Source organism: Schistocerca serialis, chromosome 8, assembly GCF_023864345.2.
Source record: "Schistocerca serialis cubense isolate TAMUIC-IGC-003099 chromosome 8, iqSchSeri2.2, whole genome shotgun sequence".
NCBI classification, from domain to species: domain Eukaryota; kingdom Metazoa; phylum Arthropoda; class Insecta; order Orthoptera; family Acrididae; genus Schistocerca; species Schistocerca serialis.
Window position 1 is genome coordinate 552,048,780 of NC_064645.1, and position 24,463 is coordinate 552,073,242.

The following is a 24,463-nucleotide window of genomic DNA, read 5'->3' on the forward strand; positions in this document are numbered from 1 at the left end:
TTGGACGTGCACGAAAAAGTAAAGTAAATTAGTTGCATTTAAGACTAAGTTTTTGTCGCATTGCGATTATGTGGCGAAAGGAAAGAAAGAAGTTGACGAATGGGGAGAACCAGAACTGAATCAAATTAAAATTTACGATCTGTGCAACTGCAACTGGTTGTGTGTAGAAGGCACCTCTCACCGCTTCGTTCCCGCTCTGCAGTGAGGCAGGTAGCAGGAACTGGTTTCTGCTTCGACGTAAGCTTTCAGTTCCTCCTTGCCCCTGTTCCTCAGACGTCAAACTCAGGCAACAACATATTCGGTTGGTGGCGACACAGATAGCTTCCTTTTTTGGTCCGAGGCATGCTTACATTCAGCGTTTTCAGTTCTGTGAACACCTGATTTTTTTTCCGTATTTTAAGCACCTAACGCTGAAGACAGTTGTCTCTTATTTGATGAGGTGCTGACTTTCCTTATCCATCGACGGGTAGGATCTGAATAGAGGTGATCATCCAAGTCATTAGAAACGATCGATTAACGCTGAAAAATACAAACACCTACTTCAGTGGTTTAGGGCATCCACGGAAAACGTAAATGAAGGGAGCTGGTCGGGGTATCAAGACCTTCGTCCTGAATATAAATTCCGTCTCGTTATCGCTGCGCCACTATAATCGCTCTGGAAGACGAGCGACGGATCTCGTCCCGTGTTTTACTTGGCATGCTAAGGTCGCGGTTTGTCTTCTGACAGAACTTTGTCGTTCTGTGAGACGACGTACTCGTATATAACATAATGTCGGAATTACATGTTAACAGATGTGGATCTTTTCTTACGCATCAGACTGTTTAACTGGTAGCTTAGTTCAAATGGCTCTGAGGACTATGGGACTTAACATGTATGGTCATCAGTCCCCTAGAACTTAGAACTACTTAAAACCTAACTAACCTAAGGACAGCACACAACACCCAGTCATCACGAGGCAGAGAAAATCCCTTACCCCGCCGGGAATCGAACCCGGGAACCCGGGCGCGGGAAGCGAGAACGCTACCACACGACCACGAGCTGCGGACAGTAGCTTAGTCCACCTGGCAAAAGTATCCGGACATACCTAAGTGATGCGGAATTGACCACTAGATGTCGCGAGAGGCGGATCCACGATTATAAAATGAGACGAGAATTAGTGTAGTCTGTTGTCTTCTAAAGCTGTTAAAGTCCGCTGTTAGTCATCTGATTGTGAAGTGGAAACGGAAGGAGCAAAGCAGCTAAATCAAGGCCAGGCAGACTTCATGTACTGACGCAGAGAGACTGTCGAACATTGCGGAGTGTGGTTGTAGAAAATCGCATGAAATCAGCGGAAGGAGTCATTCGTGAGTTGCAGCCCAGCTAGCACAATGGCTATGCGTAGAAAGTTAAAAAGGAGGTGCAGCGGTCGAGCAGCTTCTCATAAGCTATACGTTCCTGTAGTCACTACGAAGACCCACTTTGACGTGGTGTAAATGGCGACGCCACTGGAAAGTGGCTGACGGGAAGCGAGTCATTCGCTGTGAAGAGTCACGCTATACCCTGTGGCAATCCGATGGAAGAGTTTGTTTGGCTGCCTGAAGAAAGTTACCTGTAGTGACAACAGTCCACTGTAGGGAGTAAGTGGTGTTAAGGTATGTATGAGAGTGCTTTTCATGGGTAGGTACTGGTCCCTTATTGTGCTTGACAAAACAAAGAACTGGGAAGGATATGAACACATTTTACAGCATTGTGACCTGCATACAATGGAGGAACAGTTCGGAGACTATGGCTGGTTGTAGCAGAAGGACAATGAGCGCAGTCGTAAAGCAATCATGTGTGAGTCAGTGGTTTGTGGATGATAACATACCTGACGTGTACCGCCCTGCTCAGATTCCTGACTTCTGGAACCCCATTGGGATGAGTTCAGTCCAGGCTACAGCGTCCAACATCACTACCTTCACTGGTTTGGGCTCTTGAGGAAGATTGGGCTGTTATTCCTTCACTGATATGGAGACACCTCATTGAATATGTCCTGAGCAAAGTTCAAGGCGTCACGTAGGCGAAGGGTGGACATCTGTCCAGTGGACCCGCTCGACTGTTCTACCGCAGTTTTTAATTGGCTACCCACAGTCATTGTCCTAGCTGAACTGCTGGTAGCACTTTGGAACTCACTACTGATTCCTTCTGCTGATTTCATGCGACAATTTACAAGCACCCTCCGCTGTGTTCGACGGTCCCTTTCTGTCAGTACATTAGGCGTGTCTGGTTTAGCTGCGATTGTTCCTTTGCGTTTCCAACTCAGTCACCGAGCGAGGTAGTGCAGAGGTTATCAGACTGGACTCGAATTCGGGAGGACGGCGGTTCAAACCCGCATCCGGCCACCCGATTTAGGTTTCCCGTGATTTCCCTAAATCGTTTCAGGCAAATGCCGGGATGGTTCCTTTGAAAGGGAGCGACCGATTTCTTTCCCTAATCCGATGGGACCGATAACCTCGCTGTTTGGTTCAAGTGGCTCTAAGCACTATGGGACTTAAAATCTGAGGTCATCAGTCCCCTAGAACTTAGAACTACTTAAACCTAATTAACCTAAGGACATCACATACATCCATGCCCGAGGCAGGATTCGAACCTGCGACCGTAGCAGTCGCGCGGTTCCGGACTGAAGCTCCTAGAACCGCTCGGCCACCGCGGCCTGCTCGCTGTTTGGTCCCCACCCCCAAATCTAGTAACCAACCAAGCTCACAATCATGTGACCAACAGTCGTCTCGGACAGTTTCAGAAGGATTGAAATGGCGTTGATGGATTTCTTATTCAGGTAACATCCAATGACTGGTCCACACTCGGAGTCACTGAGCTTCCCTGACAGACCCATTTTGCCGTTACTGCTTCACTACTGACAACACATTTATTCCCCGCCTCCTTTTACTCTCGTGAGTCCACATTTCGTGACATCTAATGGCAAATTCCGCATTACGTAGTAGCAACTTTTGACCAGAATGCTCAGAAAATATTCCTGTATAACCTGCGAAATTTTGTCTGTGGAGTTCGGAAATGCCCTGAAGATGACATACCGCAGAAGCCTGAATTCGCACATACTTTTAACTTCTTTGGCTGCTGTTGGATCCTACTTATTAACACAGTAATTTCAAGGAATCCATAGACCCACCTTTCCCGCTCATTATTGTCTTGGTGGAGTGACGCCTCTCTAGTGATTTTGTTGGCGGCAGTGTATTCTCCTCCTGATGCGTATCCACGTAGTCGTGAGTCGCGGGGCATTATCATTACTGTGAATGCGGGTCAGCTGCAGAGGAGCGTGCGGTGGTAACGGTGGCGAGATTACCAAAGGCAGCGAGCGGGAAACTCCGCCGGGAGGTAACGGGGCTGACGGCCGCTATGTGGCGCGGGTGAACGCACCGAGGACGGGCCAACCCGCGCTCCTCTTACGCCAGTCTGCACGTCTCGGAGGCGTGCGGTGCCTCAGGCTCTTTGTACGTAGCCACTGGTCTGTCTGTGGATTGGGAGCCTGAATTAATTCTCGCTACTGACGAAGAGAGGGCAGCAGTTCTACTTCTGAAGTTCTTTGGAGGCTTTTCGTGGATAATGCTGTTGTGTACGGAGAAGTCGCGACGCTAGAGAACTGTACGGAAATGCAGGAGAGACTGCAGAAATTGACGCTTGGCAGTTGACTCTCAGCGTAGATAAATGTAACGTACTGCGAGTACGTGGACAGAAAGGCTGATAATTGTATGATTAGATGACCGCAGAAAAATAAGTGGTAACAATTACTTCTATAAATTGTCTAGGGACGATTTTAAGTGGAATGAGCAGACAAAAGTAATCACATGAAAGGCAGATGCCAGACAGGTTCATTGGAAGAAATGTAGGCTGTCAGCGAAGGAGATAGCTGCAAAACCTTCGTTCGACCGCTACTTCAATATTGATCTACAGTGTGGGATCCGTACCAGATACAGTTGATAGTGGGAAGAAGAGCATCGCGTTTCGTTACAGGTACATTTAATAAGCCCAAAAACATGACCGAGATGGTCAACCAACACAGGTGATAGACGGAGAAAGAGACGCGTTCTGCATCACGGTGTAGTTTACTGTTATAGTTCCGAGAGCGTCCATTCCTAGAAGAGTATAGCTTCCTCCTATGTACATCTCGCGAAAGTACCATGAAGATAAAATTAAATAGATTCGAGCCCACGCGGATCGTTCATCCCGCGAACCTCTCGCGACCGTAACAGGGAAGGGGGAATGTGACAATACCCTCCTCCACACACCGCAAGGTGACTTGCGGAGTAAAGATGTAGCGAAGGAGAGAGGACAACGACACGAAGCCGATTTAACACTAGAAACATCAGACTTTCAGATCGGTATGTGACCGAGTGGAGCGAAAAGAACATACTTGTTAGTACGTTGAACAGGAAGTTTTGTATCTACTACGCAACACTCGCGGGAAGTGTTATTCTGCTTCCATCTCAAAAAATCTTGGAAGGCATCTTTGCGACTGGAAGCGTATGGAGAACATTGCTGCCGGAAATAGTGTGCAGAGATTGATTTCGACGATTCCAAGACGACGAGTTTGAGGGGCGTGAAAAAATGCCCCCTAGTCGGCGTGCTGTGGCATGAGTTATTGCAACCCGCTCAGACGGTGAATGCTGAACCCTGCGAAGCTTCCCTAGCGTTACACAGTGTCCTACCATCTGCTGTCGCAGCCAATACTTACCCAATTTTTTCCCCTTAACTTGTACAGTGAAACCTTGCTTCCTGCCAAATTTCATGATTCTACACCAATGGGAAATTCCCTATAGGTTTTTGATGAGTGAGCTTACGAGAATCAAAATATATGACGTAAATCACCGTATCTTTTGATTGAATTGACTTAGAAGTTAACGTTTATTATATTGCTGTGGGACCACCGATTTCAGAATGTGACTTAATTTTCACCTTGGTACGTCTAGCCGTTCATGAGAAACGGGGTTTTAGCAGACATATGTGACAGTCTGATAACGAATAACAAAACATTTTTTTTCGTGTGAGATAATTCCAGATTAAAAATTTTCGGACTTTTTCCTTTGATTGTACTGTGAAATGTTGCTTCTTTCTAAATTTCATGATTCTAGACCAACGGGAATACCATACAGGTTTTGAACAGTGAGTTGACGAGAATCAAAATATATGACGTAAATGACCGGATCTTTTGGTCGCATTGAGTTAGAAGCTTACATTTATTTCGCCATCAAAGGTGCATGGTCTTAGTATGTGACATATATTTCAGCTTGATACGTATAACCGTTTCTGAGAAAAGGAGTCTGACGGACGGACACGTGTGATGTGATTACAACTTAACCACTATCGGATTTTTTCCTTTGGTTGTATTGTGAGACCTTCTTGCCAAGTTTCATGATTCTAGGTTAACTAGAAGTACCCTATAGGTACTATGAGTGAGTTTGCGGGTATCTAAGTATGTGGCGTAAGTGGCCGTATCTCTTGAATGCGTTGACTTAGAGGCTTTGGTGTTTTGCACCGCCGAAGGGATCATAGCTCTTTGCGAGTGACAAAAAATCAACTTGATATGTGTACCTGTCCCTGAGTGTAAAGGGTTTTTAACAGTCGGACAGACAGACACACGGACAACCAAGTGATCCTATAGGAGTTACGTTTTTACTGATTGAGGCACGGAACACTAAAAAAACCAGTAAAATGTCTGAGCAGAATTCGAAGCCCGCACGCAGTAATGCACTTTCGAATGCTTGGTAAGATTCCCGTACCATAAAAGCAATCTCGTTGATAATATACATCTACATCTACGTGATTACTCTGCTATTCACAGTAAAGTTCCTGGCATAGCGTTCAATGAACCACCTTCAAGCTGTCTCTCTACCGTTCCACTCTCGAACGGCACGCGGGAGAAACGACCACTTAAATTTTTCTGTGCGAGTCTTGATTTCTCTTATTTTATCGTGATGATAATTTCTCCCTATGTAGGTGGATGCCAATAGAAAGTTTTCGCAATCAGAGGGGAAAACTGGTGACTGAAATTTCATCAGAAGATCCCGTCGCAACAAAAAACGCCTATGTTTTAATGATTGCCACTCCAATTCACGTATCATGTCTGTGACACTATCTCCCCTATTTCGCGATAATACCATCCAAGCTGCCCTTCTTTGTACTTTTTCGATGTCATCCGTCAGTCCCACCCGATGCGGATCCCACACCGCACAGCAAATACTCCAGAACAGGGCGGACAAGCGTGGTGTAAACAGTCTCTTTAGTAGACCTGTTGCACCTTCTAAGTGTTCTGCCAATGAATCGCAGTCTTTTGTTTGTTTTCCGCTCAATATTACCTATGTGATCGTTCCAATTTAGGTTATTTGTAATTGTAATCCCTAAGTATTTAGTTGAATTTACAGCCTTCAGATTTGTGTGACTTATCGCGTAATCGAAATTTAGCTGATTTCTTTTAGTACTCATGTGAATAACTTCACACTTTTCCTTATTCAGGGTCAATTGCCACTTTTCGCACCAGGGGGCGGGAGGGGCCACTGACTCCTGACCTCCGAAATCTTCACCGTTTTAAAGCACGAATTCCACTACAAAGGGCCCACTACTTGCGTTAAAAACCCCACGAAGGTTGCGAAGTCTACACTGCTTCAAAAGACTATTTAACTATTGCGATTTTTTTATTCTCAAATTGGAAATCCTAATGTACTTCAGCTGCACTATTTACTAGTGACACATGAAAATTTGTGCCGGACCTGGACTCGAACATGGATCGCCCGCTTATCGCGAGTGGTCCCAGTAACCACTTCGGCCATCCGTGCACGCCCGGCCATCCGTGCACGCCTTCGGGACTGACCCGAACCTCCGTATGCCAAACTTCTCCACATCTCCTAATGCTCACACACATTATGTGACTCTCGCAGCAGGGAGGGATATTGATTATGATTGTCGTTTTAACCCTTCGAGGCAAGTAATTCTTATTATTTTAATTGTAGAATGTCTGTGTTTACAATTCATATTAATAAGTATTACACGCCTCAACGGGTTAAAACAACGATCACAACGAATGTTCCTCCCTGTTCTAGTTCTATGACTTCAATCTTAATTTGTACTATTTTTGATAGATGTGTTGGGAATCACGTAATGTGAGTGTGAGCATTAGGAAAAGTCGACAAGTGTGACATATAGAGGTTTCGGTCGGTATGGGAGGTGTGCACAGATAGCAAAAGTGGTCAAGGTGATCGCTCGTGATAAGCTGGAAATCTGGGTTCGAGTCCCGGCCAGGCACAAATTTTCATTTGTCACTAGTACTTAGTGCAGCTGAAATCAATTTGGATTCGCAATTTGTGCATACAGTTTCGCAATATTTAAGGAGCAGCTGTGGAACGTCAGCTTGGATAATGTGAATTGTAAACATAGACCCTGTGGAGTTAACATAATAAGTAAATTATTTCGTTCAGGCTATCCAGCCACCCCCAGACTGGAACTGAATGTATGTACGCCTTCTCATTGTATAGTTCCTACTGCTGCTTACAGCGCTTCTGTAAGGTGTTGTCTTCTGGAAGAACTCTGGAAATTTTTGCTGCAGGCGTTCGAAACACCGGCCTTAACAGGGAAATTACTTTTCTTGTAAGCCACTCATGTGGGTTCCGACCGCAGCCCATTTAGGAGGATTAGGGAAGATCCATCAGCAGCACGCTGAAGAAAAATTCCCTACCCCATATAGCCCGATAGTGGTCCAGGCGATTACTGAACCGAGCTGACCTAGCAAACATGGCCGGCTAGTAAACGATAAGGTACGATCCATCCATTCTTGTATGGTTTTCGAATTAATGTTGCATATCTTAAACTGCCTTTAGTCAAAAGCAGCAATACACACTAATTGCGAACTTTAATTTTCAGACAAATGAGAAGCTTCGTTTTGAAAAACCCTATTTGCTTTAACCAAAACAACTCTAGGTTAGTTTAACTACAGTGTTTATTTCCTTTTGCTCTACAATCAGTATTCATTGTTTTTAGCTGCTCTACTTGCAGAAACTGGTTCTTAAGACTTCATTCTTAATTTGTACGTCTTCCTCGGTATGTTGGTAATTGTGTGCCGAAAGGGGTAAAAAGAGAAGACCTTCTTGGGCACAGCAACTGCACTGCCATCTACTTATCTCGCTGTTAAACACCTGAAAGCACGAGAAAGTAGGTGGGCCACCATGTTGTAAGTAGGCCCTACCGCAAACTGAGGTCTGACCTACTGTGCCCTTCCTGTTTGGCCTGCAGTTTGCTGGACGTTAGAAACCTTTCCCATGTCGGCAGAACCGTGTTTGGTTGATTGTGAATCACGATGGTACTGATGTATCGTTCACTTGCACCTACATAGTATCAAAATTGTTTCGAGAAGGTAGGTTCTGATATTTCAAACAAAAAGATATCAATTTTCGCTATTGATCTACACTGAAGCGCCAAAGAAACTGGTATAGGCATGCGTATTAAAATAGATATATGTAAACAGGCAGAAAGCGGCGCTGCGGTCGGCAACGCCTATATGACAACAAGTGTCTGGCGCAGTTGTTAGATCGGTTACAGCTGCTGCGCTGGGAGGTTATCAAGATTTAAGTGAGTTTGAACGTGGTGTTATAGTCGGCGCACGGGCGATGGGACACAGCATCACCGAGGTAGCGATGAATAGGGGATTTTCCCGTACGACCATTTCACGAGTGTACCGTGAATATCAGGAATCCGGTAAAACATCAAATCTCCGGCATAGGTGCGGCCGGAGAAAGTTCCTGCAAGAACGGACCAACGACGACTGAAGAGAATCGTTCAACGTGACAGAAGTGCAACCCTTCCGAAAATTGCTGCATATTTCAATACTGAGCCATCAGCGAGTGTCAGCGTGCGAACCATTCAATGAAACATCATCGATATGGGCTTTCGGAGTCGAAAGCCCACTCGCGTACTCTTGATGACTGCTCGACCCAAAGCTTTACGCCTCGCGTGGGCCAGTCAACACCGACATTAGATTGTTGATGACTGGAAACATGTTGCCTGGTCGGACGAGTCTCGTTTCAAATTGTATCGAGCGAATGGACGTGTACGGGTATGGAGACAACCTCATGAATCCGTGGATCTTGCATGTCAGTAGGGTACTGTTCAAGCCGGTGGAGGCTCTGTAATGATGTTGGACGTGTGCATTTGGAGTGATATGGGACCCCTGATACTTATAGATACGATTCTGACAGGTGACACGTACGTAATTATCCTGTCTCATCACCCACATCCATTCATGTCCATTGTGCATTCTGCCGGACTTGGGCAATTCCAGCAGGACAATGCGGCACCCCAGACGTCCAGAACTGCTACACAGTGGCTCCAGGAACACCTTTCTGAGTTTAAACACTTCCCCTGACCACCAAACCCCCCAGACATGAACATTACTGAGCACATCTGGGATGCCTTGCAACGTGCTGTTCAGAAGAGACCTCCACCCGCTCGTACTCTTACTGTTTTGTGGACAGCCGAGCAGGATTCATGGTGTCATTTCCCACCAGCACTGTTTCAGACATTAGTCGAGTCCATGCCACGTCGTGCTGCGGCACTTCTGCGTGCTCGCCGGGGCCCTACACGATTTTATGCAGGTGTACCAGTTTCTTTGGCTCTTCAGTGTACACCAAGGGAAGAATTATCCCCAGGAGACATATAGGAGTGGGGCATATGGAGACTTTGGAAATACTACGTTCCAGAGTTGCAAGAACCATAAGCAACGTGAACAGATGTTGATCTTCAGACGAAGTTGAGATAGATTGTGAACAAAAGCAGACCATATCCAGTGCGAGCTATGCCCAAGCACCTGGATTGTTGAGGAGCTCATGAAGGGTAGCCCAGATGCGCTAGATGTGGGAGGCTTCTGATCCAAAATTTCGTAGCCGTATAGTGTCACATGTTTGTTTATACACACCTATTAGTTTACAAATTTCATCCATTATTTGTTGTTACAGTGTTTGGTGCTTCTTACACGAATAAATAAACAAACAAAATAATTATTGTCATTGACATGCATGTTGTATATGTAGAAAACGTGAAGATACGATACTCACGTGATGACGTGACAGGTCAGTGTGCATACAATCTGATTTAAGTTGTGCATTTCCATAGCTGAGTACTTTTAGTTTTTAGAGTATAAGGGGGCTGGATTGACGGGGCAGACTGAAGGAGTTCGGTGGCGCGCAGTTAACTTTCCAATTGGGTTGTCCAGTCAGTACGACTGTAATCCGGGATATTCCCAAAACTTACATGCTTTGGGAGAAACAAGACACTACTTTTCACGAAATGTTATTAGGGAAGTTTTATGAATTGGAATTCGAACCTGACTGTAAACCGGTTCTACTGCACCCGTCGTATACCTCCAGCAATGACTCCATAAGTTCAGATAAGAGATTACGGCTCAAGCGGAGGCGTAAAACAGTACTTTCCTCCGCCGGTCGTTAGCGACTGGGAAAGGTGGAGGGACAAATAACTTCTTGAAGGTGAAAATAAATAAACTTTTTGAAGGTGAAAATAAATAACTGCAAAGAGCTCTCCGCTGTGCGCATTATTGTGAATTGCAGCTTACATATCCAAGGATATCGCATTTACCCCTAAGGCGTAGGATACTAATTCATTGAGGTGGGTGAAAACAATCCAGTCTAATAAGCAGTCGGGGTTTTTATGAACCCGATTCTTAACGCAGGAAATGTTTGATGTGATGTGGCGTTCCAGTTCTGTCATATGAGACGTAAGGTAAGGACTTCAGTTATGTATATGTATGGTAAATGCATGGCAATCTTGCTGCACAATAGTTTTTCGCCGAATTCTTTTTCATTCTGTCTGTGATTTTTAGTCGGCCCTGTTTTACCTTCATCACTCAGGGCTTTTCGTCTTAATGACTTTTAGCGAGTCGGAGTGAACGGAAATGACAGACGTAGCGAGAAATAACGCATTTCCTACGCTTTTTTTCACGAGACTGTAGGGATTCGCTGCGGATTTGCCACAGCGACCAAGGTCACGACGACAAACTGCAGTGGTGGTGATCTTTTCTTTTTGCGGCTGGTGCTTCAGTGACTTCTTTTGTGAGTACAAGAAATAGTCAGTCAAAGGTAGGTTTGAAAACCAGAGTGCCCTGTCGGACGTTATATTAGAAGTGACAGGGTTTTGACTTCCTCGGAGATGAGTACTGGATCACCAATCCCGTCGCCTGTTTAATGTGCAACACGAATCGCGGAGCAACATATACAGAGTATGGTTCAACGTAAAAAAAAGCATAAACCATCAGAAAATTGAGACTTGATAAGAATGGGAGAGCGAAGATGGCCCCAAAAATATGAAACTGGAAATCATCAAAAGATGTAAGATACTAAGAAGAACACGGGACAAAGCAAGCATTATGATAAGCCAAGAGAGAAGACAGGAGAGAAGGTCGTTAGAGGCGGAACACAACTCAGTTTGCGGAAAGTATGGCGAGCAAAACAATAGGCTGTATCCCTTTCATGTTCAGTGTCTTGTACCTTCATTACCCCTCTCGGTAGGATCCGAGAGTAGCAGAGAGGTAGTAGCACTGTTCAAAAGGCAGAAATTTTTTTCATGATGATTGTGGGATACGCTGAATGCTGTAAATCACGTCACTTAATAAATAATGCAGATAAAAAGGGAAAGAAACTAAAAACTGAAACAATGTAAAGACAGAAGGAAGATAACGGCTTAAAGTCTCGTCGACAGTTAAGTCATTTAAGACGGGGCGGAAGCTCGGATCGGGAAAAGTGTTGAAAGACTTTGATGTGCTGCCATTTCAGACGAACTGTTCGTCGTTTACCTCTAGCGATTTAAGGAAATCACGGCCGTGCTGGAATCTGAACCGCGCCATCCTAAATACGAGAAAAAATGTGTGTGAAATCTTATGGGACTTAACTGCTAAGGTCATCAGTCCCTAAGCTTACACACTACTTAACCTAAATTATCCTAAGGACAAACATACACACCCATGCCCGAGGGAGGACTCGAACCCTCGCCTAAATACGAGTCCAGGATCTTACCACCAGTTAGATCTGAAAAAGCTGAATATTATTTTGTAGTGTATTGGGTGAACAACCTCTACAGTGTTAAAAGTGCGTTTAAATCGTTCGTTGAAGATGCTGACTGTAGGATGTAAACATCAACGGGTGTTACAAATGCATTTCAAATAATGGTTCAAATGGCTCTGAGCACTGTGGGACTCAACTGCTGAGGTCATTAGTCCCCTAGAACTTAGAACTAGTTAAACCTAACTAACCTAAGGACACCACAAACATCCATGCCCGAGGCAGGATTCGAACCTGCGACCGTAGCGGTCTTGCGGTTCCAGACTGCAGCGCCTTTAACCGCACGGCCACTTCGGCCGGCTACAAATGCATTTTCGCGGATGACAATTGAAGGCTTCTCGAGAAGCGCCACTTAGCGTCGCCTTCATTAAATTGCACATTTGTCTGTTGTGACCATTAAGACCTTGTGTCAGTATGCAAAGCATGGCCATTCAAAATTTTAACAGTTCGGAAAAATAGCGACATGGCATCAGAAAGTTGGGGCGGTAATGGTTTCGTCTGCCGGCGTCACATTCTCCGACGTTTTCGTACCACAGACCTCACGAGAAATGACGCGTTTTCGAGCGTTCATTAGTTCCTCCACCTCCTCAAGCACCGAGAACATCTTCGTCTCACCTAAAATTCCTGTATACCTGAGTGTCAACACAGTGTATTCTCCGCCATCTTTGACAACCCTCCAGTGCTGTTGCCCCTCTGTCAACAAGTCCCACCTTTCCTCCATATCCAAGCACTCCACGTCCTTTCCCAGCGTAATTTCAATCACCTGTCCCTTCCAAACCATGAAATCATCCACTTCCTTCCAGTCATAAGCTACTATACTCATCCTATTCCAAATGAAGGCTCCACTCTATCCTTTCCTTGCCCAGATCGCATCTCCTAACACACATTCCATCTATCAACGCCTTCTCATGTAGACATCTCACATCCTTTCCCACTCAACATACTCTTCAGTACTTCCTACATCACAGTACAGACCCAAAGGTACCATGAACCCCCAATCATATCATCCTCATAATGAAGAGAATGTACTTAAAATGACCACCGTCTTGGCATAAACTTAATTATTTTAATTTATATTAAAATTTTAAATTATATAAGCCATGACTGAAGAACGGCGGTTTGGACGCTGCCCCCCTCTCCTAAGAAAAGAGGATAAGGATTTAACTTCCTATCGATGATGAGGTCATTACAGACGAAATACATGTTCGGCTCGGGGACGGACGGTAAAGGTGACTTTTCAAAGGAACCATTGTGGATCGTCAGACGGGAATTCATATAGCCGTCATCCCAAAAGGGTAGTCCAGGGTCTTCGCACAGGATCGTCTCGCTTGGACATTTTAGGTAGGAGCGGGTTTCGAAACCAGAGCAATCATCATGGTATAGGTTTCCCGTTGTTATACTACTTTCTGTCAAATGCAAGCTCGATTGCTTCATCAGTGACGAAGTCAGGATGTTCCAATAAAAACGTTGCATAGTCTTCGTTCCCCTTTCTGTTTCCAGATGAGCTAGGTTACATCTCTTAAAGATCTCAGCTTCTTCGTGGCGTGACGTTCGGTATCCTTAATCTTTTTCTCCTTCAATATCTGATGATGTAATGTGGCGTGTCCCAATGTAAATGTGCTCATTACACGGAGTAAATTCAAATTCTTTGTAGTGAAACTGAATATTTTAGTAGCACGCAATTTTAAAAGCGAAAACCATCAATTACGGCACTTAAGCCACACAAAATTGTAAATCATATACGAGGGGCGTTCAGTAAGTAATGCGAAATTTTTTTTTCGGCCATTTTCGATTGAGAAATGAGGAATTTCTTGTGGTACTCAGTGGAATGTTCCCGCATCAGCCCCTGTAGTTTCATTCGGGCAGATGAGGCCGTTACAAGTAGCCTTCAAAATGGCGTCTCTAACGAAGGTGCTTTCCAAACACAGAGTCCGCCCCCGGTAGCTGAGTGGTCAGCGCGATGGACTGTCAATCTTAAGGGCCCGGGTTAGATTCCCGGCTGGGTGGGAGATTTTCTCCGCTCAGGGACTGGGTGTTGTGTTGTCCTAATCATCATCATTTCATCCCCATCGACGCGCAAGTCGCCGAAGTGGCGTCAAATTGAAAGACTTGCACTAGGCGAGTGGTCTACCCGACGGGAGGCCCTCGTCACACGCCATAATAATTATTATTATTCCAAACAGTTATCTTCGAGTTTCTTTTGGCGAAAAACCAGAGGATTCCAGACAGTCATAAGCACCAAGAGTATGTCTACGGAGAGTGAACAAAAGCACGGTGAGTCGTTGGGCAACAAGGTCACACAAACTTGTCCCGTCTCCGGCGTGCCGGCCGGTCGCATACAGCTGTGACTCTTGTAGTGTTGGGACGTGCGGACACACTCATTCGAGGTTATCGACGGATCACAATCAAACACCTCTCTGCGCAACTGTACGTCTGTGCTGGGTTTCTCGCCGCCTAACAGAAGCCCAAAAAGAGAAGTGAAGGAGAAACTGTGCAGAATTGCTTGCGTATTACGAGGCTGATCTTGACAATATTTCGTCGTCGACCATTGTCACAGGCGATGAAATATGGGTTCATCACTTCGAACTGGAAACAAAACGGCGATCCACGAAGTGGCACCACGCCACCTCTCCTCTGACGAAAAAGTCCAAAGCCGCACCTTCAGCCGGTAAAGTCATGGCGACGGTCTTCTGGGACTCTGAAGGGGTTATTCTGTTTGATGAGCTCACAAAACTTCATTGGATTGTCGTTGCTCATCCACCCTAAGCCAGGATCTCACACCTTTCGATTTCCATGTGTTGGGCCCACTGAAGGATGCACTCCGCGGGAAGCAGTGCGTGGATGACGGTGACGTTATTAACGCAGCAAAACGTTGGCTCCGACGCAGTGGTATCATGTAACGTGACGTAATGCCGTCGCATTGAACGGAGAGTATGTCGAAAAATAGGGTTTTGTAGCCAGAAGAGTAGGGAATAATATGGTGTATTGGAAACCCGACTAAAACCAACCTGCTTCCAGAAAGAAGTGTTGCGTTACTTATTGAACGTCCCTCTTAACGTTGCTTGACATTTTGCATCTATCAGCCAACCACACCACAGGACGTGAGCTTTCATTTCCTACCGTTCAAACTTTTGGCAGTAGTGCTGCGACTAAGGAATTCATTGTGGCGTCGGTGTTTATTTTTGCGGAGAGCAGAGACCTCCGAGATAGCATTGAGGCGTTGTGGCGCGTGGCGTAGGCCAAGCGACCAAGCGATCGACCGCGTCTCACTGAGAGGTCACGTTATCCATGGTCTTCACCGCCATGGGCGGTGGGAGAGGGCAAGTCGGAACAGTGAAGTTCGCGTTTATCTGCAAAAGTGGATTTGCTTTGAATACGGTTGTGAAACCGTCATCAACTTCGAAAACTTTACACCAAATGTGTTGGTCACTTTCTAACCCCCCAAGACAAACTGTAGGTGGTAAAACCAGTGGTGACAAATAGACGAGACTAGTCACTGAAGTAAAAACTATACAAATACCACCTTCAGCACAGAGGGTTCAAATGGCTCTAAGCACTATGGCACTTAACATCTGAGGTCATCAGTCCCCTAGACTTAGAACTACTTAAACCTAGCTAATCTAAGGACATCACACACATCCATGCCCGAGGCAGGATTCGAACCTGCGACCGTAGCAGCAGCGCGGTTCCTGACTGAAGCGCCTAGAACCGCTCGGCCACAACGGCCGGCTGCACAGAGGGACAAGTATAAAAATATATACTAATAATAAAACTGAAAAACTGTGCTGTCTGTCTGAAGAAGCTTCTCCAAAACTACGTGATGAATTTTCATGCGGTGTTTACAGACAATTTAAGCACAGCCTGCGGCACCTTATAGGGTGTATTTCATCAAAAGCGAATAACGGAGAAAAGATATCCGTATATATAAAAACATTTGGTTATAGGTGTGTATGTTCTGGTTTGTGCTAAGTGGCTTCCGAATGAAGGATGCCGGGAACTGAAACTTGCGATCGACTCGTGGCATGTTGGCTGCTGAGTCAAGCCCTGTCCCCTTTTCCCAGAGCAAAAAATGGTTCAAATGGCCCTGAGCACTATGGGACTTAACATCTGTGGTCATCAGTCCCCTAGAACTTAGAACTACTTAAACCTAACTAACCTAAGGACATCACACACATCCATGCCCGAGGCAGGATTCGAACCTGCGACTGTAGCAGTCACGCGGCTCCGGACTGAGCGCCTAGAACCGCGAGACCACCGCGGCCGGCTTCCCAGAGCAGTCAGCTCACGGCGTAAAAAAGAAACGAACATGTAATGGATGAGTCGCAGAAGTAAGACGAGTCGCTAGAAGGATCAGGCGCTGCAGTCGTGGACCGTGCGGCTGATCCTGGCGGAGGTTCGAGTCCTCCCTCGGGCATGGGTGTGTGTGTTTGTCCTTAGGATAATTTAGGTTAAGTAGTGTGTAAGCTTAGGGACTGATGACCATAGCAGTTAAGTCCCATAAAATTTCACACACATTAAAGGATCAGGTGCAGCCTCTTTCTTCATTTTTGTAAATAATATTAAGTCAGTACGCACAGCAGCGCACACGGTTCCACACTGCAATTACTCAAAACAGCTACTTATTGTTACGGCGCACAATACCGTTGCGTAAAGAAGTTTGTTGATGAGCGTAAACATTCCGGAGCGACACGAAGTCAGCCGATTTCAACAGATCACAGGGGGGCCAACTGTAAGTGTGCGACTAGTATGTATGTTTGTTCCACACCTCTTCCGAAACCGCTGGCCCGATTTCAACCAGACTTGATGGAAATATCACTACTTACTGTCTGGAAAGAATCGCTGTGGGGTAAGAACCGTCTATCTATCAATGGGATGGGGTGGGGACGAAAAAAAAAGTGCAGGCCGCGACGCGCGAATATCCAGATCTTATTCATCCAGTATTTTATAATGAGAGCATTTGGTGACTTGCAACAACTGTACACATAATTTCAAAACTTTACGACACTTTATCACCTACTACAATTTCGCTGTTCATGCAGGAAAACTTCGCGTCAGGCATGACGTTTAATTAATTACTTCTTCAGTACTAACTGTGTTCTCAACACATTTTGCAGACAGTGTCTACGTATACCATTGAATGTAGGTGCAAAATTATATCGCTGTACGCCACAAAGTTGACGACATATGACGTCATAAACACTGATGTACGTGAGAAATTGCCGCATTATATATTACATTTAAATTTATTATTTGTTTGCTATTAATTAAATACGCAACACACTTCAAAGACAGTATCCACATTTGCCTTTGAATGTACCTACAGTACTGTATCATTGTACGACTCATAGCTCAGGAGATAGGACACTATACACACTGACATGCGTGAAAACGCAACTGTAAGGACGATAAATGATGAGTTACAGATAGAAAACGCATTTTAATAACAATTTCTTAAACATAGTACAAAGAATAAGGAAAAACAGTTCAAGAGTAAAAACATAGCAGTGCGTTGAAAAAGTAACTCATAAAATTCAATGGTATGAATGTATCACCTTCCAAAATTAAGAAAATCATACATTGTCTCAAAAATAAAGGCTCATCTGGTTTTGATGGTGTTTTCAACAGAGTACTAAAGATTTGTACCCATAACAAGCCCAGTCTTAACGGAAATATTTAATGCATCACTAAATCAAGGCATTTTTAGACTCTTATCTAAGAAAGGTTATAAGAGAAATGCCAGTAACTACTGAGCTACCGCAGACATCGTTTTCCAAAACTTTTGAGAAGAAGTATTCTAGGATAGTATCTCACCTTAGCAATAGTAATATCCACAGCAAATGACACTTTGGGTTTCAGAAGGGTTGCTCAACTGAGAATACCATTTACATATTCACTCAACAGATTTTACAAACATAAAATTGTGAAATAGCGCCAGTTGCTATTTTCTGTGACCTGTCTAAGGCATCTGACTGTATGAATCACAGTATTCTCCTAGATGCGTTAAAGTTTTATGAGATTGCCGGTATAAGCCAACCAGTAGATAATGTCACATGTAACCAAAAGAATGCCGAAAATTGTACGTAGTAATTCAAGCAATATAGTCCGCAGACCTAATTCTGACTGGAGAGGAATCGTGTATGGTGTCCCCCAAGGCTCAATCTTAGGTCCACTACTGTTCCTCATATACGTAAATGATCTTCCATGTAATATAAAACAAGCAGAATTAGTTCCTTTTGCAGATAACACTAGTATTGTAATCAATCTAAGTATACATACAGAAACAGGAGAAATTGTAAAGAAAGTTCTTAGAAGTATTGTTGGCTGGATTTCTGTGAATGGCCTCATCCTCAGTTTTAAAAAGAGGCAATATATATTGAGTTCAGCACATCTAGGTGTATTACACCAGTGATAAGTGTAACATATGGTGAGGAAATAATAAATAGGCTGGAAACGTCAAAATTCTTAGGTGTCATTAGTGATGAGAATTTAAATGGGAAAAAGCATATTTTGGAACTCGTAAGTTCTGCCACATTTGCACTTAGAATCATTGCAAATCTTGGGGAGAGACAAATCAGTAAGTTGACATATTTTGCGTATTTTCATTCAATAATGTCATATGGAATAATGTTTTGAGATGACTCATTAATAATAAAGAAAGTTAATTGTGCAAAAACGTGGTGTAAGAATAATATGTGCTGCTCAGCCAAGACCATCTTGTAGACATCCGTTTAAGGAGTTGCACATTCTGACTACTATTCACAGTATATTTATTTCCTCATGAAGTCTGTTGCAAATAATCCACTACAGTTCAGAAAGGACAATGATGTACGTAATTTCAATACCAGAAGGCAAAATTATATTCTTTACTTCACACTGAGGTCTTTAGGACAAAAAGGTGTTCTTAATGCTGCAGCAAATATTTTTGATCAGTTATCCAGTGTAAAACGTCTGACAGCAAAGTATAATTTGAAAACAAACTGAGAAAAATGCTCCTTGAAGACTACTTTTATTCCATAGAATAAATTTCTTTTATTGTAATGTCTAAGAGATGGTGGGCAGGAACTATTGACCCACATTTATATTAAAGTCCACTTAGAAATGTCCAGAATGTAACCATATGTAAAAATTAATTTGCCATGTGACTGTAAAATAACTCATTCCACATAATTACGATCTACCAGGCAAAATGGTCCATGGAATATATGACTGGCTGACTAACTAACTAAATAACTAAGTAATTCATTAGAGATACAGGTGAAGTATATACTCACTCCTTGCGTGAAATTTGGTATGGGGATAGTTTGAACAATGAGGATGAATATAGGCTACTTTAAAAAGTGTGTAGTACAAGACACTTATTGATTTTGAGAATATTATGCAAATTAGGGAAAAATGATCTGAATGGCATAAAAGCATATGACACTATTTTTGTCTGATGTATTTGATAAAGACTTTCCTTTCAAAAATATAGGATGCAAATAATTATGCCACAGAGAATCATCTAGCCCAAAACTAAATCACTATCCACTAGATGCAGCTTGCCTCAACAGAAAGAGAAAAGCAAAGAAAAATAAATATGTTTCAAGTCAAATTTCTGCCATTCTGCAGTGGATCTTAAATGAGATCAGGATTCATATGGGGGAATTGTGGCTGCTTGACAGAGGTAAAGCTCCTTTGTCTTTGTAAGCAAGAGATGACCCACTTGAAAGATACTGATGCCTCTGTACTAAGGGATGGTAGCCTCCAATGAAAGTATGACCTCAGTGGGGAGAATGCCAAAGGGTGTCAGAAGATATTTCTCAACGATAAAAACCACACCTTATCCCTCCCCTGCATAGCAACTTGCAAGTTATGGCTATATTAGTGAACAGGCAATGTTACGTGACTGTATGATTTCTGTACCTGCCTTCCTGAATGGAGCTGTACATAGCAAGACTCCAACCAGCCTTATCATAAAGCTTCCCTGAACATTCCTACTTTGTGGATATTTTACTGCACACAGCAGTTATGGCTGTCTCTAGAGATATTGAGAACTTCATCTAAAGTAAGAATTCAGTCTTCTGAAAGTGGGACTGAGCACACATTTCTGTACTGCTACGGGATACATTTTAATCTTATTTGCATCCCCATGAACACTGCTCAATGGGAAGTGTTGGACAATTTGCTCTCAGATGTCCATTTCTTAACCGGGATATACCCTGCATATTGAACACTGGCCAAAATAATAATTTCAAAATGGATGCTCAGCAATGTTAACAGGACACTAAACAAATGACTGACAATGTTTGAACATTGTTAACAGTGTCCAGAGAAATAGGTGTAGCCTGTATATCACATCTTCTAAAAATTCTTCTACTAAATAGAAAGTGATCTAATAAGATGCTCGAAGGTGTTACAAAAAAGTGAGACTGATGAAATAATTTGCGTCTTATGTTACACCATTTGTAGTAATCAAATAATGGAAAACCCATGATGGAATGTAACAATATTAGAGAAGAAAGTTGCTACTCAGCTTATAGTAGAGATGGCTGAGTCGCAATAGGCACAACAAAAAGAATCACACAATTATAGCTTTTGGCCATTAAGGCCTTTGTCAGCAGTAGACACACATACACATACACATACGCACTCGCACAAACCCAACATGCACACACGTCTGCAATCTCAGACAACAGTGTGGTTTCAGTTGTCTGAGACTGCAGACGTGGTTGTGTGTGCATGTGTGTATGTGTGTCTACTGCTGACAAAAGCCTTAATGGCCGAAAGCTATAATTGTGTGAATCTTTTTGTTGTGCCAGCATCTCCACCATTTTTAGTAATTAGTCTTACTGATTTGCTATGGAACTTTTCTTTTGCCGTGGGTCATACTCATTGATATTAAAATTTTTATTTATGTCTTTTTAATTCCTTCTAACATATTTACAAGTTTCTAGTGTATCTGATACACTCAGTGTGACAGCTTTGTCTGGTGAAGCCGTAACATCCTTCATTGTGGAACTTAACCTCTGGTTTCATTCCCTTGTTTCATTCTGAATGTTGTGAAGCACTTGAAGCTTTCCATTCTTGCTACGGCTGAAATTTCTGCATAAGTGTGACCAATTATAATAAACATATTGATGATGTTTACATTGGAAAAACTTTTCAACCAGAATTTTCTAGATAGTAGTAAAACAATCTTCTCTTTTGCAGGCCTAATGTGTGTGTGGACAGGGAGGAGATTAATGAAAGTCAGCGACACAATGACACAGAGTCAACAGATGAAGATGATGACAGCATCCTCGGCAGCTTCCAGTTCTCCAGCTGCCGCCAAAGTGATACTAAATACACATGCACAACAAAGTAAGTCCAGTAAATAAGTGAATTGTGATATAAAATGTGTTAATGTTAATTCTTTCTCTTTACTGTTGAAATTGTGTGTGTCTGTGTCTGTGGAGCATTATAGTGATTGGCAAGAAAAGTTAATAATAGCAGTACACAAAACAAGAGAATACAAGAGAGTTATTTTGTGCACTAGGAGGTTTATTCGTGAATGTGGGAGGCTGTAAGTAATGTATTGCACAGGGTGTCTTTGCACCAAACATCTGGGGGTGATGGTCGCATCATGGGGAACAACTTGTGTTAGAGACAAAATGTTCATTTACGCATCCCAGCGAGCTAATCATCCTTTTGTACTGGTTATATCCTTGAAAGACAGCAGGGTGAAGGCACTCTGTGATGTGTGTATGCCTTGTATCTCCTACAATCCAGTTATCTGCTCTGAATGAGAGGGAATAGAAATAGCAATCTTAAAAGTTACAGATTCTCTTCTAAAATATCTTTCTCTGTTTAGTGACACTCATTCTTACGATTTTCTTGTTGAAAATCACTGTATCAATTTGCTGGGGGAGGTAGTATGCAGCACACATTGTTATAGACCCTGCTAGTTCAGTGAAATCTCTTCGTCTCAGGGCTGGTGAATACTAATACTGAGTGTTGCCAGGAAGTGTCCACGAACATATTGTCTCTAACAAAAGTTGTTCCCCATCACATGGTTTATCATGCCTAAGCATTTGTTGCAAAGACTGTACATTCTATATTTCCCAGTCAAAACTTGATGTGAAAATAAGAATTATGTTGATGACAGACGTCATTAAAAAGTCGTACAAAAGCTTGTTGGTAAAAGTGACAAAGACACTTATTTGAAAGTTTGTTTGCATGACTGTAATCCACAGAAAGGATATAAATATTTTTTTAATAAATTTAAACAGCTTTATCTTGCTGCAGTCTATTTTATTTGCTCTGGATGTATTTCACCTTTTACAAATCTTAAAGGAGTTTAATCTGAAAGTTTACAGTTTTGTTTTTGTAAGCAGTATTTGTAGATTAGAAGACAGTTCACATCCTAATTTGCACATAAGTAAATAACTACTTTCGGCTGGACAAACAAATAACTGTAAGTAGTAACGTATTAGTATAAAAATTCAGACATGAACTGTTTTTCAGTCTACAAATATTGCATATAACATCAAAACTTCATCATTCTACAATCAGTCCACTAAAGATGCTTTAAAGGAAAAGCTGAAATGCACCTGGAGCAAACATCTGGGGGTAAAGGCATTTGTATTTATAAAACAAGCATACGTGTTATTATTGATGTACTTTGTGGCTATCTTGTTATTCTTCGTATTGGAGGAATGTGATTGCATTTTAGTACTCTCCCAGTTTTAGACAATACTAACAGCACATTATCAAAATAATTTATTCCTAACAGGATTCGCAGTCATGGGATTCGAAAGACCTTCATTGTGAGGTACCAGTGCTGTCATGGTTACAGGAGAATTCCAGGAAAACCAGGCTGTACAGAAGGTCTGTATTAATTTTATCATAAGGATTAGAATGCTGTATGGAATTTTCTTTCCTGTTTATATTGCTTCCTTCTAATTGCCATGGCAGTTAAAAGGCAAGGTGGCTTAGTGAAGAGACACAAAACACACATTCGGGAGGCTTAGGGAACATATCCCTATTTGGCCACTCAGAGATAATTTTTCCAAAGTTTTCTTAAATCCATGGACATAAAGGAAGGAATAGTTCCATTGTAAAGGATAAAGCCAATTTCTTTCCTCATCTCTGTCCAATCTGAGCTTGAACTCCCTTTCTAACGACCACTTTGATGACAGAACTTTAAACACTGATTTTATTCCTTTTGTCATAGTTGTACTATTATTGTGCCCATCATGTTTCTAAATTTTATTTCATTATTTCAGTTGTTTTCTTTCAGATCAAAGTGAAAAAAATGAATTTCAGATTTGAGCATTTTCTTTATCTTTATACATAGGTGGTTGTATGGATATAGATATATGGTTGTGGGGATATAGTCTTACACCAAATATAGTATTCTTGAACAGAAGTAATGCAGTTTTGGAGAAACAATGTCCCCTGATCAAGCAAAGTAATAATGTTAATTGTCTTGCAGTGAACTTGAAGCCAATGGTGCAAACAATGGAAGAATTAGGAGCAAAGGTCTTCCCAGAGATGGCCCGTGCTACAGGTGTTGCTGAAAAGTTGTCGTCTGAGAATCTGACAGTATTTACTCCTACTGATGAAGCTGTACGTGATTTCTCAGAGAGTCTTCAGGCTGCCAACCAAGTAAGTAGTGTCTCTTGCTCTTGTACCAGATTTTCCAACTCTGTCTTGAGGGGAAACCAGTTACATTCTTTGTTCTCCTATATATTTGTTTTTATAAACACTTCATGAATGGATAACTGCAAACATTCTCTTTGTGATGTAGGTGGATTTTTACATCCCCCCGGGGCGCAGCCGACGAGATACAACAAACTGGGAAAATGAAGCGGCATCTGGTGTCAATATGAAGGAGGTGGTTCTAGGCCACATGGTACCAGGTTTCCAGGACATTGGAGATCTTGTTGATGAGCAGGTAAGCATAATAATGGAGAAGTGTATCTGAAGGAGTATCTCGGTTAGGATTATCAGTGTTAATGGGTAAAGCATTAGTGATTCATTTTATTTGATGTTATTACGGCTGACTTTTGTGGTTGTTACTGCCATACAGTGTGTAGCTGGATTGATGAACATCATATGACTGATTAGCAGAGGTGTTGTGGTAAAGTCTGAGGTACCAAGAAAAAATGACACCTGCAGTTACTGGCATGCACATGTAAAGTGCAAAGAAATACAGCTACATATTTTTTTCTTTCACATGCCTACAGATGAGTTCTGAGTGCAACTGACAAGAAACGCTGGGTGTGTAAATGGAAGACCGTATGAACCAAAGCAGTAACTCCAGATGAAGCAGAGTCTTCAAAGACCGTTTTGTCTGGTGTCAGAAGAAGGCAAATGCAAAAGAATAGGGTCTGTTAATCGTTGACAGTTCAAA

The 24,463-nt window shown here is 42.8% G+C and overlaps 1 protein-coding gene across 1 annotated transcript in view; it reads left to right on the plus strand.

The window, feature by feature from the left end:
* LOC126416217 (transforming growth factor-beta-induced protein ig-h3-like) overlaps positions 1-24,463 on the plus strand; it is a 114,798-nt gene that overhangs the window by 60,984 nt on the left and 29,351 nt on the right. The window contains exons 4-7 of the mRNA XM_050083813.1: positions 21,280-21,429; positions 22,841-22,935; positions 23,543-23,715; positions 23,858-24,004. Coding sequence (XP_049939770.1) covers positions 21,280-21,429; positions 22,841-22,935; positions 23,543-23,715; positions 23,858-24,004 — 565 coding nt within the window. The remainder of the gene's footprint in view (positions 1-21,279; positions 21,430-22,840; positions 22,936-23,542; positions 23,716-23,857; positions 24,005-24,463) is intronic.